The sequence below is a fragment of the Antechinus flavipes genome, chromosome 3 (assembly GCF_016432865.1).
Source record: "Antechinus flavipes isolate AdamAnt ecotype Samford, QLD, Australia chromosome 3, AdamAnt_v2, whole genome shotgun sequence".
Lineage (NCBI taxonomy): Eukaryota > Metazoa > Chordata > Mammalia > Dasyuromorphia > Dasyuridae > Antechinus > Antechinus flavipes.
Window position 1 is genome coordinate 172136644 of NC_067400.1, and position 14049 is coordinate 172150692.

A 14049-nucleotide genomic window follows, 5' to 3' on the forward strand; every position below is an offset into this window, starting at 1 on the left:
ACTAACTAGGTGCTAAGCTCTCTTGTCTCTGCACAGTTGAAAGATTGAAAATACTATCAACACTTGCTAAATTTAGTATCCTATGGTAAAGTATTTATCCCCCAGTGCAGAGTTATAGCTCTCACCTTAAGGGCATAAAAAGTAATAGATTAGAGTACTGGAAGGAGTTAGAATTAAAATCCAAGCTTCCTGAATTACCAGGGTGGTGCAATGAACACATCACATAATTTATCATTTTCCTGATAACTAATTGGGTAATCAAAATCTATAATCATTGTTTTGATTTAAGGGGAAAAAAAAGGGAGGGATCCCTGAGAATTCTGCTTTGTATTCCAATTTTGTTTTGGATATAATTCATAATGAATAAATTGTGTGAAAACTATAAAATGCAAGTGTGTATTTAAAATATTTGACTTCCTTAAATATGAGTATAAATAGTCAATATTCACATCTTTGAATCTTTTACTTATGTTAAAAATCTATTCCCTGAAAACAGCTAGGTGAGCTCTCAGGCTATTCAGGTTATGAATAAACTATTAACATTCTGAGGTTTTTCTGAAGGAAAACCATCAAGTTTACCTTGTCTCTCTCCTCTGCATCATAACGTTCAGGAAAAGTGACTTTATTATCTTGGTCTTCAGCAATTTTCCTCTCCTCCAGATAAAACTGCCACTTGGCTTCAAAGTAAAACCAGTGTTCCTGGTATTCTAGAAATCAAAAGTGATAGTCAGTCTTGGCAGAGGAGTCCTTAAAATACTCATTCTAGTTAAAGAGACACTAAGAATAGCTTTTTGTTGTTATCTTTGGTTCTTATGTTTTAATACACCTCTCCTTACAATCATTTGTCAAATCTTATTGATTCAGACTTTGTAATACTCCTTGTCTTCATTCCTTTCCCTCCAGACTCACCATGAACATTCTAATATAAACATTCTCAGATGAGGAATATTCAGGATCTCCTCCCCTGCTCCTCAATGCCTCTCCTCATCCCCAGTCCTTTTTTCTCTATTTAATTTTTAGAAATAAATGTATTTTGCTTTTAATATCACATTCATTTTCAAATATATCTTCTTCCCTCTCTTCCCCAGAGAACCAAGCCTTTGCTTCAAACAAATATTTTATAAATTTGACTCATTTCTCCCTATGATTGAGAAATGAGGCCTTATTAGAGAAACCTGCTTCAATTTTTTTTATAATTACCATTGCTAACTGAATTTCCTCCCATTTAATCTATTCTTCCTCTCCTTTCTGTTCTCAAAAGTGTTTTGTTACTGACCACTTTCTCTCCTAATCTCTCTCTCTTTTATCATCCTCCCCCTTTCTATATCCGATTGCTCCCCTATTTTCCTGCAGGGTAAGATAGATTTCTATATCCATATTGAGTGTGTATGTTATTTCCTCTTTGAACCAATTCTGATGAGATTGAGGTTCACTCTTTCACCCTCTGCTTCCCTTTTTCCCTTCCACTGTAAAAACTTTTTCTTGCCTTTTTTATGACAAGTAATTCTAACATCACGTGAAATTTCACACCCAAAGTCTCCCAGTTCTGCAAGGGAAGAAGTACATTTTCTCAATTATTCTTAATATCTAAGATAGATCATAATTATATATTTTTTTCTCATTTTCTCTCTTCATCCTCCATCTTCTGCCCTCAGGTTTCATTAAGGTCCATCTCTTCACTAATACTTAACTGTCTCTGCATCCTCTCCCATTTTTTCCATACCTCCTTCCCACAAACTTGTTTCAGTTATAGTACTTAACCCATTCCCAGTCCCTTAGTCTCAGTTATTGTGACTCTATCTCTCAAGCCTTATCTAACGCTTTATCCTAAATCCCAACTTTAGATTTCTTTTCCATCCATTCATTGACTCACAGAGAGAAAGGGCTTTCTAATTTGGCATTTTATACTACTGCTAGATTAACCTTCAATTTGCACTAGGATAAATCTCTTTACTCTATTCAAAACCACTTAATAACTTCTTATACCTTTCTGTCTTCTCTCCAAATTTATTAATCTGGCACAGGTCTACTACAATCTGGTATTACTATACCCTTCTAGTCTTAAATCCTATTTCCCTTCACTTGTGCCCCAGGACACAGGATAATATCTAATACTCTTTGCCAGGGGTTTGCAAACTACTGCCCAAGGGCCAAATTTAGTCTCCTCCTAACCCTCCTCCTAGCCCCAGCTAAGAATGGATTTTAGGTAAAAACATGTAAAATAGGACTATGGAAGGGTTATAATGTGTCTATTGTTATTACACTTGGCACTCTCTCACTCTTTCATGTCTTTGTTCATTTTGCTCCCCAGCATTGAAATGCTTCCTTCATCTTCTCTGTTGCCCCCTTCTCTGCACCACGAAATTCTATCCATCTTTCAAGATCCAGTTCAAAGGCAGCATCCTACAATTCTTGCCAATGAAAATGATCTTGTCCTCTTTAGTCCTCATATAACCTTGTTTATGCTTCTCACACATTCATGTTCCATATAACATGTTGCATTTATGAGATTGTAAGATCCATAAAGCCAGTTTTGTTTACAGAACAAATCCCGAAATCTGAAATAGTTTTAGAAAGAAATTTATTAGGCCATTTAGGAGAGAAGAAGGAGCCATACCTCCTTTCTGGCTCATTCTTCTCTACCTAATAACCTAATTTTATCCAACTCCTTTCTGGACCCTAATGTATAACACTCTGAACACGTACACACTTAATAGATGTTTGTTGAAAGGAATATGGTCATAATTCTGCTTTTTCAAGACAATAAGAGCAGTTCCCAAGAGACATGATATAATGAGGTAAAAAAAAAAATGGGATTTAGAACCACGATCTGAGATTGAATCCTGGTTCTGCTACTTGTCCAAGATTATGGCATTGGGCAAAATCCTTAATCTGAGATTTAGTTCCTCATCTGGAATGGGCTAAATACTGAGATTTAAGATTTGTATTAGCTACTTCACAGGAGACCTAAATAAGAATACATATGTTATAGCTCTTTGTTGTATAAAATACTGTGTAAGTAATTATAACCATCATTCTTATTCTTCTTCTTATTATTCCTACTAATAATAATGATGAACTAACTCTCCTGACATAGTTTGGACTCTAACATCAAGTACAAGAACAAGAACAATGTTGTTCATGGGCCAGTCTAGCTGACTGCAGAGAGGTTTTATAACTATAAAATTGGTCATGGAGTAATCAATATTTGATGAATCAACATGGTAGAATTGAGAAAAATACTGGTCATGGAATTCAAAAAGAATTGGATTACAGCCTGACATCTGCTAGTTGTAGGACCACCACAGACAAATGACTTCTGCAAACCTCATTTTCTTCACCTGTAAAATGGGGATAATAGTAGTTGTGGTAACTCATAGCACTATCTGGATCAAATATGATAATATATGTACTATGCTTGGCAAATCTTAAAGGGCTATGAAATTTTAAGATATTAATAAGAATTTTTCTTTTTTTTCCTAATAGTATTTTATTTTCCCAAATATATACAAAGATAGTTTTCAGCATTCACCTTTGCAAAACTTTGTGTTCAAAATTTTTCTCCCTCTCTCCTCCCCACAGCAAGCAATCCAATTTGGTTAAGCATGTGCGATTCTTCTAAACCTATTTCCATAAGGAATTTATTTTTCTCAATATTAATATCATCATTGAAATAAGCTTCATTTGATTTCACAGTTTCCAGTTTTAGTTGCTAACTCCTCTATGAAGACTTCTCTATACCCTCTTTGAGTTGTGATTGCTCACTCTCCCTGTCCAGATTGCTTTTATTTATTGGCATCCATGTGATAGCCTTTCAAAAGAATATAAACTCCTCAAGGCCAGTGACTATTTTCTTTTGGTATCTGTATACTGACACCTGGCTTGGTGTCTTGTATGTGCTTAATATATATTGACTGAACTGAATTGATTATTATTTTGACCACATCAAGTCCTAAAGACCATGTTTTATTGAGGGCATGAAGAGGTAGTGATTAGCATCAATAAAGAATTATATATACTGAAGAAATTGCCAATCTCATAAATAATAATTAATATGACAAATAGTAATAATTATTATGTATTATATATTATATATATATCATGTATATAATTATGCAAGTGGTAATTGGACTCCCAGGTTAGGCCACAAAAACTTAAACCATGTTTCCATGTACTGGAAATATATTGCACTAATGGTACTATAGACTTTTCTCTGGGAAAACATATTGAGCCCCAAACTGCAGTGATAGTCAATAAACATTTATTAACTGCTTACTATGTGCCAGACATTTTAAAGCACTGGGAATACAAAGAAAGACAAGTCACTTCCACATTCCCTTATAGGTGAATAGAAGCTATGATTTGATGGAAGAAAGAGCTAGTACTGGATAGGAATTAAGGAGTTGAGGATGAAGATCTAAGAGTAGGTTAAAAATTGAGCTTGGAGTCAGAAGAGTAAGGAGCAGGGATTGAGGAGTGAGTGAGATGGTAGATGAGGGTGGAGATCTGGGTTGAGGCAAGATTGGGGAGTGAGGAGCTGGGATGAGGAGCTTGAAAAGAGAAGGAGAAAGTTTGAAGGCTGAAGAGCTTCTCAGGAAGCATAGTAAAAAGAGTCCTCATTTTCCTCTCCATTCCCAAATCCCACATTGCTATTGCCAGGGAAGGTGGGGTGGTAAAGGCATGGGCTGTGGAAGAGCAGCAATTCCAGATTGTGGTGAGACAGAGTTGACAATGGCTTCTGACAGTGGAAAAGACATTAGTTCTAGAATATGAGAACTCTGAAATCCACAGGAAAGCACCAATTGCTGAATGAGAGAATTCAGGTAGAAATCCTGCCTCTGATTCCATACTACCTCAGTTTCTCATCTATAAAATGAGACTATTGGACTAAATGATTTATAAAATCTCTTTCAGATCTATAGCTATAACAGCTGGAGTTCCTTGAATACTACTCAACTGCAGCAGTATTTGAATGCCAGAACTACATATAAATTCTGGGTTAATGAGTTCAGAGTTGCCTGTATGTTTTAATATGGTTTATTGTATTCATAAGATGTGATTTTTATCAATCAGCATCTACTAAGGAAGAAAAAGTGAATAAAGCGAGAAGGTAGAAAAAAATATTATTCCTGAACTATTTGACTGAACTTTGAAAATAGAAGCATTAACATAGCTTTACTTAAGTTTTGCAACATGTTTTCATCAAAGTAATAGAAATATTAAATGTCAGATTAGTTGTGAATCCCACTAATAGCATGCTAACAAGTCAGGGAGATAAGAAGTCTCTTTTAGACTGGTTAATAGAGTAAAACATTCCCAGAAATGCTTAAGTATCTATTCTAGGGTAATTCTACCAAATTGGAACAGAATTGGAATGTATCTAACCACGATGTGTACTGGCATGTACACGTTAAGGACATTCCACCTTCTTTAGATAATAAAACTGGGAAGAGAGTGTGTGAGAGAATCCTATGGCACTGATTTTGCATTTCAAATTTGCAATAAGCTCTTTTAGTACCTTACTACCACTATCCCTTATTATACCTCAAGACTGGCTGCCTCTCTGACCCTATTTTTCAGGTAGAAAAAGTGAGAGACAGTGATGTTAAGTCACTTGTCCAAGAATGCCCAAAAAATTCATAGGAAATTCAGAATTTGAAGTTAGAGGCTCAATTCTCTCATCTGTAAGATGTGGAAACAAATTGTACCTACTAGTATTGTCAAGGGTATTGTGAGGATCAAATGAGACAAAATATATAAAGACACATTTTGTAAATCTTAAAGGATTATGTAAATGCTAACTATTATTATTATTGTTGCCTAAGATCAAAGAAGTAGTAGGGGCAGCTAGGTGGCCAGAGGATAGAATGTTGAGTCAGGAAAACTCATCTTCCAGAGTTCAAACCTGCCCTCAAACACTTACTGTGTGACTCTAAGCAAGTCACTTAACCTTGTTTGCCTCAGTTTCCTCAATCATAAAATGAGCTGGAGAAAGGAAATGGGAAAACACTCTAGTATTTTGCCAAGAAAATGGGGACCCAAAGAGTCAGACACCAACTGAATAAGATCATACAAGTATCTTGAGAGGCAAGATTTGAACATAAGGTTCGCCTAACTCTAGAGTATTCACTCTCCCTTGTACTAAACTGCCTCTATCAAAACTCCATTCAGTTAGCAGTGTAGCAAGGAAGGAAAAGTGGCAGAAGGAGGGACTGGTGCCATAGGTCTTGAGCTGCTTCAATTTTTGTGCTTTTGTGATGTTTGCAAGCTTTTGGTGGGAAAGACTGCCAAAAACTAAGGTACCTAAACTGTGACTTTAGAAATCATTGCCTTGGGAGAAATGTGGGTCTGGGAGAAATCATTGTTTTAATATATTTGACCTAATTGCTTTTGTTTCTATGAATATTAGCAAACCTGGTTTATGCAATCAATTCCATCACATTATGCTAGTTTGAATAAATGAAAATGTAGCATTAAGGTAAGAGAGAAGAATTTTCTTAATGAATAGCGTCTGAGCCAAGAGACTAATCCAAAGTATAACGGGAAAAACACTGTGATCCACAAAAGGGGTGCAGGAGAGATAGAAATAGTCTCTAAAAAGTAGAGCGTCTAGGTGATGAAGCTGGGTTGTATAGTGGATAGAATCCCAACTTTAGAAATGGGAAGACCTGATTTTGAATCCTATCTTTGTAACAGGATGATCATTGGCAAGACATTTGATCTCTCTCAATCTCATCTATAAAATAGGGATAATAATAGCATCTATCTCACAGAGTAGCTACAAAGATCAAATGAGATAATGTTTAAAGTACTTCATAAGCTTTAAATAGCTATATGAATATCTGCTATTAACCACAATAGGACTTGATATTCTCTCTGAATGCTCTCTGATGTTGAGTGAAATGAATAACCACTTGAGTGAGATGGATCTACAGGTCCCTGATCCTTATTAACAAATAAGGTCAGGTATCTCGGCAGCTGTGCCTTTTGGTAGTTAAAGAGATAAACAGTGGTGAAAAGTCTTTGTCTTTGGCCACTGCCAAAGTTCCACAGTACATATCAAAAACTCAAGAATGAAAGACTGATTAGATTTTTTTAAAGTAGAGGCCAGTTAAAGAAGGAATCCTGAAGCAAATTAGAGCTAAAACATAGTTGATTCACAAGTGACAGTATTTATCATACCACTGAGCTTGCTTTCTGTCCTTTCTGCATTCAGACAGTAACATTTCTGAAAACTTGATAGAAAGTGTTGTTTGGATCAGAAAATTATGGGACAACAGCAATTAGAATTTTAAAAAGACTTTAAAAAAGGAAGAGGAGAAACTCAATGAATATTTGATGATGGATTGATCCTTAGAATTAGAGAGAAATATAGGTTTTTTTGTTTATTTTTAACTAGTCGTATGATAAGAAATCAAAATATAGTATTATTAAGCCTGTAAGAAAACAAAGATGGACAGTTCTGAACCCAATGTGTAAAAGAGTTTTCTCGAAATGAAAATTTATCATTGTATATTTTGAAACTTCCCTTATGTTCTGTTCTATAGGTAGTAATTTTTTTCTCTTCCTATATTGTATTTAAGTTTAAGATAAATAAATAAATACATTTAAAAGAAGCCAAAATTCAAACAGAATCTCTGACAACTTAGATAACTGAAGTACAAAAACAAAAACAGTGAGTAAATTTGTCAACTGTTTGTTCCTTTTCCAACACTGACATATATAGATATTTAATAACCTAGAATTCCAAGTTATTTCTCTTTTTCTACCTCTTTTCTATCAATCTCAATTTTTCTGTCTTTCCCTGTCTCTCCTCTCTCTTTTTCCTTCCTTTCTCAGTTTTTCTGTCTCCTTTCCTTCATCTCTCCTTCTTTCCCTCCTTTTTCTCTTTCTCTCTCTTTTTCTGTTTCTTTCCTCTTCTTCTCACTCATTCCTTCTTCCACCTCTCATTCCTTATCTATCTTTCTTTTTTCCTATTTCCCTCCTCTCTCACTTTTTCTCTCTTACTCTCTCACATATATTTTCATATATATGTATATATGTGTATATATGTAATACACCAACAAATATACTTCCTTGATACTTAAGCATGTCTCTATATTGATACTATTCAGGATTTCAATATTTAAAAGGTCCTGTGATTTCATCTGGAGTACAAATTCACTCTACTAACACAATGTTTTGTTCTATAGATTATGAGCTAGTTTTCATGAGTTGTTGTAACTGAAGAAAAAAAAGTCTTTAGACTAAACTTATGGCAATATGCTTCTCAATATTTAGCTACAGTAGTCCTTGGACAACAGATACCCACCCCATCACTAGGTCTGCACTTGAAGCCATTTCAATTTGGTAGGACCAGATCTTGTGCTCTATTGACATAGCACTAGAGAAAGCAGAATCACCTCCATGACATGACAAGATAAGATAAAATTGGATTTTAATTAACTCTACCCCTGGACTTTTTATTGGTGGTAGTAGCAGCAAAATCACATAATCACTGAAAAGGACCTCAAGAAATTATCTGTGCCCTTATTTCATGGTAGTACAGAAACTGAGCCAGATGAGAAGAACTATTAAGGAGAGGGGATCACTTAGAAAGATAATTTAGAATAAACATCAATATTAATACTTCATCTTCAGTATACTGAAATCAAGTCCATTTATTAAATATGAGCTAACCTACTGCTCTAATGGCTATATTGTAGCTATAGGAAGATATAGCAAATCCATTAAAATATAGTTTTTCTAGAAAAAGGCATTGAAACCATCCTTGATTGGCTCAAGGGAACTAATAACTAACATCACTTCCCGTTCACCCACTTACAAAACAGTCTGAAGACTATCTGACATTTGGCTGAAGATGAACCACTGAGAGGCAGAAGAACTTTGCTCATCTGAATCAACTTGAGTTATTCTCAATATATATTTTCATTTTCTTGTTATTTGTTAAATACATCTGCTTTTGTTAGCATCCGAATGACCTGTAGGCATCTCATTTCAAGCCATTATGGAATATAAATTATAAGGAGCCTGGTCTAAGATTGGCTCAGACTAGAACAATATGAATTTAGGTTATTAAGTTTTTTTTTCCAACAACAATGCAGCAGAAAAACAAACAATCCTCACCTGCCATATGTCGAATTGTCTTTTTACAGAATTCTTCAGCCATTGGTATTACCTTCATCATATCTCTCCCCCACTGTACAAGTGGTTTTCCTTGGATGGCATAAGAAACAAAGAGAGCTGTACATAAGGACCCCAGAAAACCTAGACATTGGAAGGAACAGCAGAACAGAAAGAACAGAGTAAGCGGTGACAACTTTGTCATCTAATCAGGAAGTCATCACTAACTGGCCCTCTCTTTTGGACATCTCTGAGCTTATTTAATCAAGTCATCCAACAAAGATTTATTTAGTGTTTAATATGTGCTAGGGGTAGCTAGATGGTGAAGTGAATAGAGTGCTAGCCTGAGTTTAAATCCTGTCTCAGGCACTAACTAGCTGTGTGAAGTCACTCAACCCTGTTTGCCTCAGTTTCCTCATCTGTAAAATGAACTGGAGAAGGAAACGACTGATCATTCCAATATTTTTACCAAAAAAAAAAAAAAATCCCCAAAAGAGTCAGATATGACTAATTGACCAAAAAAAGAAATGTGATAGGTGCTGGACATACAAAGGCTACAGTGAGCTATCCTTGATCCTTTTCCCACACCTCACCCATAATGATCCTTCCCCTCTTAGATTTGGTTTTATATTTGTTCTGCATCTCTCACAATCTCTCCCAGGATTGTTGAAAGGATCAAATAAAAAAATAATTGTTAAGTGTTTTTTTAGCACAATGCCTAGCATATAGTAAGCACTAAATAAATGTTAACTATTATTAGTATTTCACCTCTGCCTCTTCCTCAGTGCCTAATACATTTCTGCATACAGTATTTAGGTGCTTAGAAGTCCATATTATCAGTGAGACAAGAACTATTACTTTTTATAAATGCTGCCTTCTGCATATTGGCTTAATAAGACAGACCACAATGTATAATTCCTTTATTTAAATTTTGATAAATAAATATGATCTGTAAAACCAATAACTATAAATATATAGAATGATTTGATTCACCTACATCATAATTAATGTGCCCCACGATTTGGGTTGTTAAATAGACTTTAAGGTGGGATTTTTTTTTTGCATATTTTTGCCCTGTATGAACTCAACTTGTACTAAGTTTATCATCTTTGGTTTGTTCTGTTATATTTTTGGAATGGTTCCTGGCCACAAATCAAGAACTTCCCAAATGTTTCCTTGTTAAAATGGGTTTTCTGTCCTAGATTCAATGTTTTAGTCCTTTTTTTTTTCATTCTAACTTTTTGTTCTAAATGCTCTGTCACACTTTGTAGGGTCAATTTTTCCCTCTTATATTACTTGGAATTAAAACTCATGTAAATCTGGGAATGTGTGCTTAAACAAAACCCATCACATTTATGAAATACAAATAAGAAATTACAAAAATAAAATTCCCAGCATTCAAATCATTTGGACAGGGAAAAGTCTTATTATCCATCAGATCTATTGAGAGATAACAATACAATGACTCTAAATAGCATGAAGGCCAAAATTAATATAAATGCTCATTAAAGTGTTATTCTTGATATGTTGTTTTGATTTTCAGGGGGAAAGGGGAGGGAAGGTAAATTCTTCAAACTATAAGTGGATGAATTTTATTTTCTCCCTTCCAAATTTCTGTGGCACATTATTCAAGGGATAAGTTGTCAGCATGTTGAAAGAGAAGTGATGATCCCTGCAGCCAATCTAGATTTAGAAAGAAAGTAGCATGCCAGACTAATTTTATTTCCTTTTTCATTAGACTGTTTACTAGTTGGATAGATCAGGGGAATACTCTAAACACAGTGTTTGAGACCAGGTCTTTCTGATTCCTGCTCTAGTTCTCTATACACTGCACCACCTACATGCCCAACTAGGACTTAAAGCAATGGATTAATGGAGCAAAGAATAGATTTTAGCTGGGGAACAATTGTGGTTGCTACTCAGTCCATTTGGGGTTTCCTTGGCAAAGATATTAGAGTGGTTTGCCATTTCCTCTCTACCAATTTCTTTCTTTCAACAATTACAGCTCACAAGTAGTTAAATGAGTTATTTTAGGAGGTAGTGAGTTCCCCATCATTAGAGGTTTTCAAGCAGAAGCCAGATGACTACAGAGTAAAAACATGAAAGGAAATTTTTGCTCAGGTTCAAGTACAAAATAAAATGATCTCTCATGTCCCTTCTCACCCCGAAATTTTAGATTTCTGTACATGCAGGCAACATTACTGATGCCCACTTCTTAGCACAAAAGAATTATTTTGTCAGGAGTGGCAGTAGACCTACTCTAATTTATTTGTGTCTTCTCTCTTGTTCCCCACTGTCTACATTTACTACAATAGGTGGGTGTTAGGATTTGTCAATAATTACGAATCAAATAAACATAAATGTCCACATAGGGATGAGAACTACAGTCTTTTTTTTTTTTTTATTGTTTAGACATTTTCAGTCATGTCCCATTCTTCATGACCCCATTTGGGATTTTCTGGACAAACACACTCAGATAATTACAAACTGAGTGACTCTGGAAAGTTACTTAACACTATTTACCTCAGTTTCCTTATCTATAAAATCAGCTGGAGAGGAAATAGCAAACCAATCCAGTACTTTGCCAAGAAAACCCCAGATAGGGTCATAAAGAGCCAACCAAAATGACAGAACAATGATACTATGTGCCAAGTACTACTATTAAGCACTGGGAATACAAAAAAAATAGTCCTTACTCTCAAAGAGCTCACCATCCAGTGAAAGATAACATGAAAAGAACGACATACAAATAAACTAACTAGGAAATAATCAACAAAGGGACAGCATTAGAATTAAGAGGGATCTGCAAAGGCTTCCTGTAGAAGGTGAAATTTGTTACATCTTATTAAAGCCACTCTACAACTTGGCCAAGAGTCTTTCTCAAATGTTTTGCCTATCACAAAAGCATTAATTATAGGATCATTTCAAGAGACTGGAGTTTAGAGTTGATGAAATAAAAATATTTTAATTTGCGTTGTAAATCCACAATGTCAAATTGTCCTTTTGAATACATAATATCATTTTACTTCCCCTCATGGAATGTTCTAGTCTTGTAAACACACATCGCAATAAAAATAGTGACACTTGTTGCTGAACTCTATGTTTTAAAAATTTTAAGGAGAACAAATTAAAAAAAAATACATAACTGCTCTGATTTCAAGCCATAGCATACCTCTTTTAGAATGTTGTCACAATGCTGGTGTAAGATATGGACCTACGATTAAAATATGTTGAAATGCAAGTCCTCTTGAAAAAGAGGGGTTTGTAACATTAGCGATGTGCTATACAGAAAGCTACTAAATTATATTGCCATTGATAAATTATATTTTTAAAAAAACAGTATTTTAGTTAAATGTTATAAAATATCACATTTATATAACAATTTATATTTTATGCAAAATTATCTAAAATTTTATTTTAAGTTGTATATAAAATATATTATGTGATAAAGCAAATTTATGTAAAATGATAACATTTTATGTAAAACAAAATGATGGCTACTTATATATAAAATAAAATGATTTATATTTTACATAAAATAATAATTACATTTTAAAAAAACAATTGAACCATCTGAAATATGCTCAATTCCAGAAAGAAAAGAAAAATATCCACCAACTGAGGTATTGAAATTGATGCTGGAAAACTACCATATACAAATTCAATGGGATATTATCATGGGATAAAAAATGATGACTATGAAAAATTCAGGAAAATGTGGAAAGATTTATGTGAAATAATGTAGACCGAAATAAGCTAAACCAAGACAATAATAAAAGTAGTGAATACAAAAATATAAATGAAAAGATCTGATCCTGGGCAACTAATTTAACCCCAATTACCTTGCCAAAAAATCCTCCCAAAATAAAAAAAAATAATGAAGGATCTGTTAGAAGATTTACTAAAGTATTTCTTCTCTCTCATATCTGAGAGATGAGGGCCCTTTAGGATAGGATGTTGTGTATTCTTTCAGACAAAATTTTTGTATGGGATATTTTTGCTTAATTTTTAAGGGGATTTGGGGTTTAATACAATGGATAGACATGGAAACTGACAGATGTTAAGGCAAAAATCACCAATTTTTTAACATTGAAGATCTAGTACCTGGGATAAAATGTTATTAAAAATGAAAGAAATAAAAGTTTGTATTATACACTTTTTTACTTTAATTTAGAGAATTTTAGAAACTAGTTTGCTGAGTTGTTTAGGCTATCATAAGCATCAATAACACATTTAGTATTCCAAAATTCATATACTCATCAGGGTGTTCAGCACCCTGAACTATGAAAGCAGAGAGTATAGAGAAATTGCCATATCCTTGTAATAACTGTTTTTCCATCTTTTGGAGTCTTTTTTCTGATGACCATAAGCTATATTAGTATAATGCCCATTCTGAGTGACCACACATTCATGCATATATTTATATATTTATATGTATATTTAAATATACAAAATATAAATTTGTATGTATTTTTCAGAAACAGGAAACTTAAAATTATTAGATGCTCAAATGGATTTGTGGTCTCAGTAATATGGGTTTTGCCTCAATGCTAATTGCTATGTAAACATGTCATTCTTGCTGATAAGTAGATCAAACTAAGACACTTATCCTAGTTACTTCTTCTGGGTCTTTGAAATCAAGGAGAAAAAAGAGTTATCTTATACTCAGTAACAGAGAGTGTATTCCAAATTCCAATTGTGAATTAAAAGGTACCAATGTGAGAGATAAATGACAGATGGAAGAAAAAATATCATTACAGATGAACCGTTCTGCCAAGTAGAATAACAAGAAATATTTCCTGACTGACTATATAGACACCAGTTTATTCTTTTCTCCTTTTTATTTGGATTCCAGATTAGGTAATGTTAGATGTCACAGGATTTCTGATTTCATTGTGAAGATCTACAGAATGGGCTTTTGGCTAA

General features: G+C 34.1%; 1 protein-coding gene across 2 annotated transcripts in view; it reads right to left on the reverse strand.

Moving 5' to 3' along the window:
* ADPRHL1 (ADP-ribosylhydrolase like 1) overlaps positions 1-14049 on the reverse strand; it is a 69683-nt gene that overhangs the window by 26358 nt on the left and 29276 nt on the right. For both annotated transcript variants that reach the window (XM_051984240.1, XM_051984241.1), the window contains exons 4-5: positions 9127-9267; positions 580-707 (exon numbers count right to left, since the gene is read on the reverse strand). In XM_051984240.1, the coding sequence (XP_051840200.1) occupies positions 580-707; positions 9127-9267 (269 nt within the window). The remainder of the gene's footprint in view (positions 1-579; positions 708-9126; positions 9268-14049) is intronic.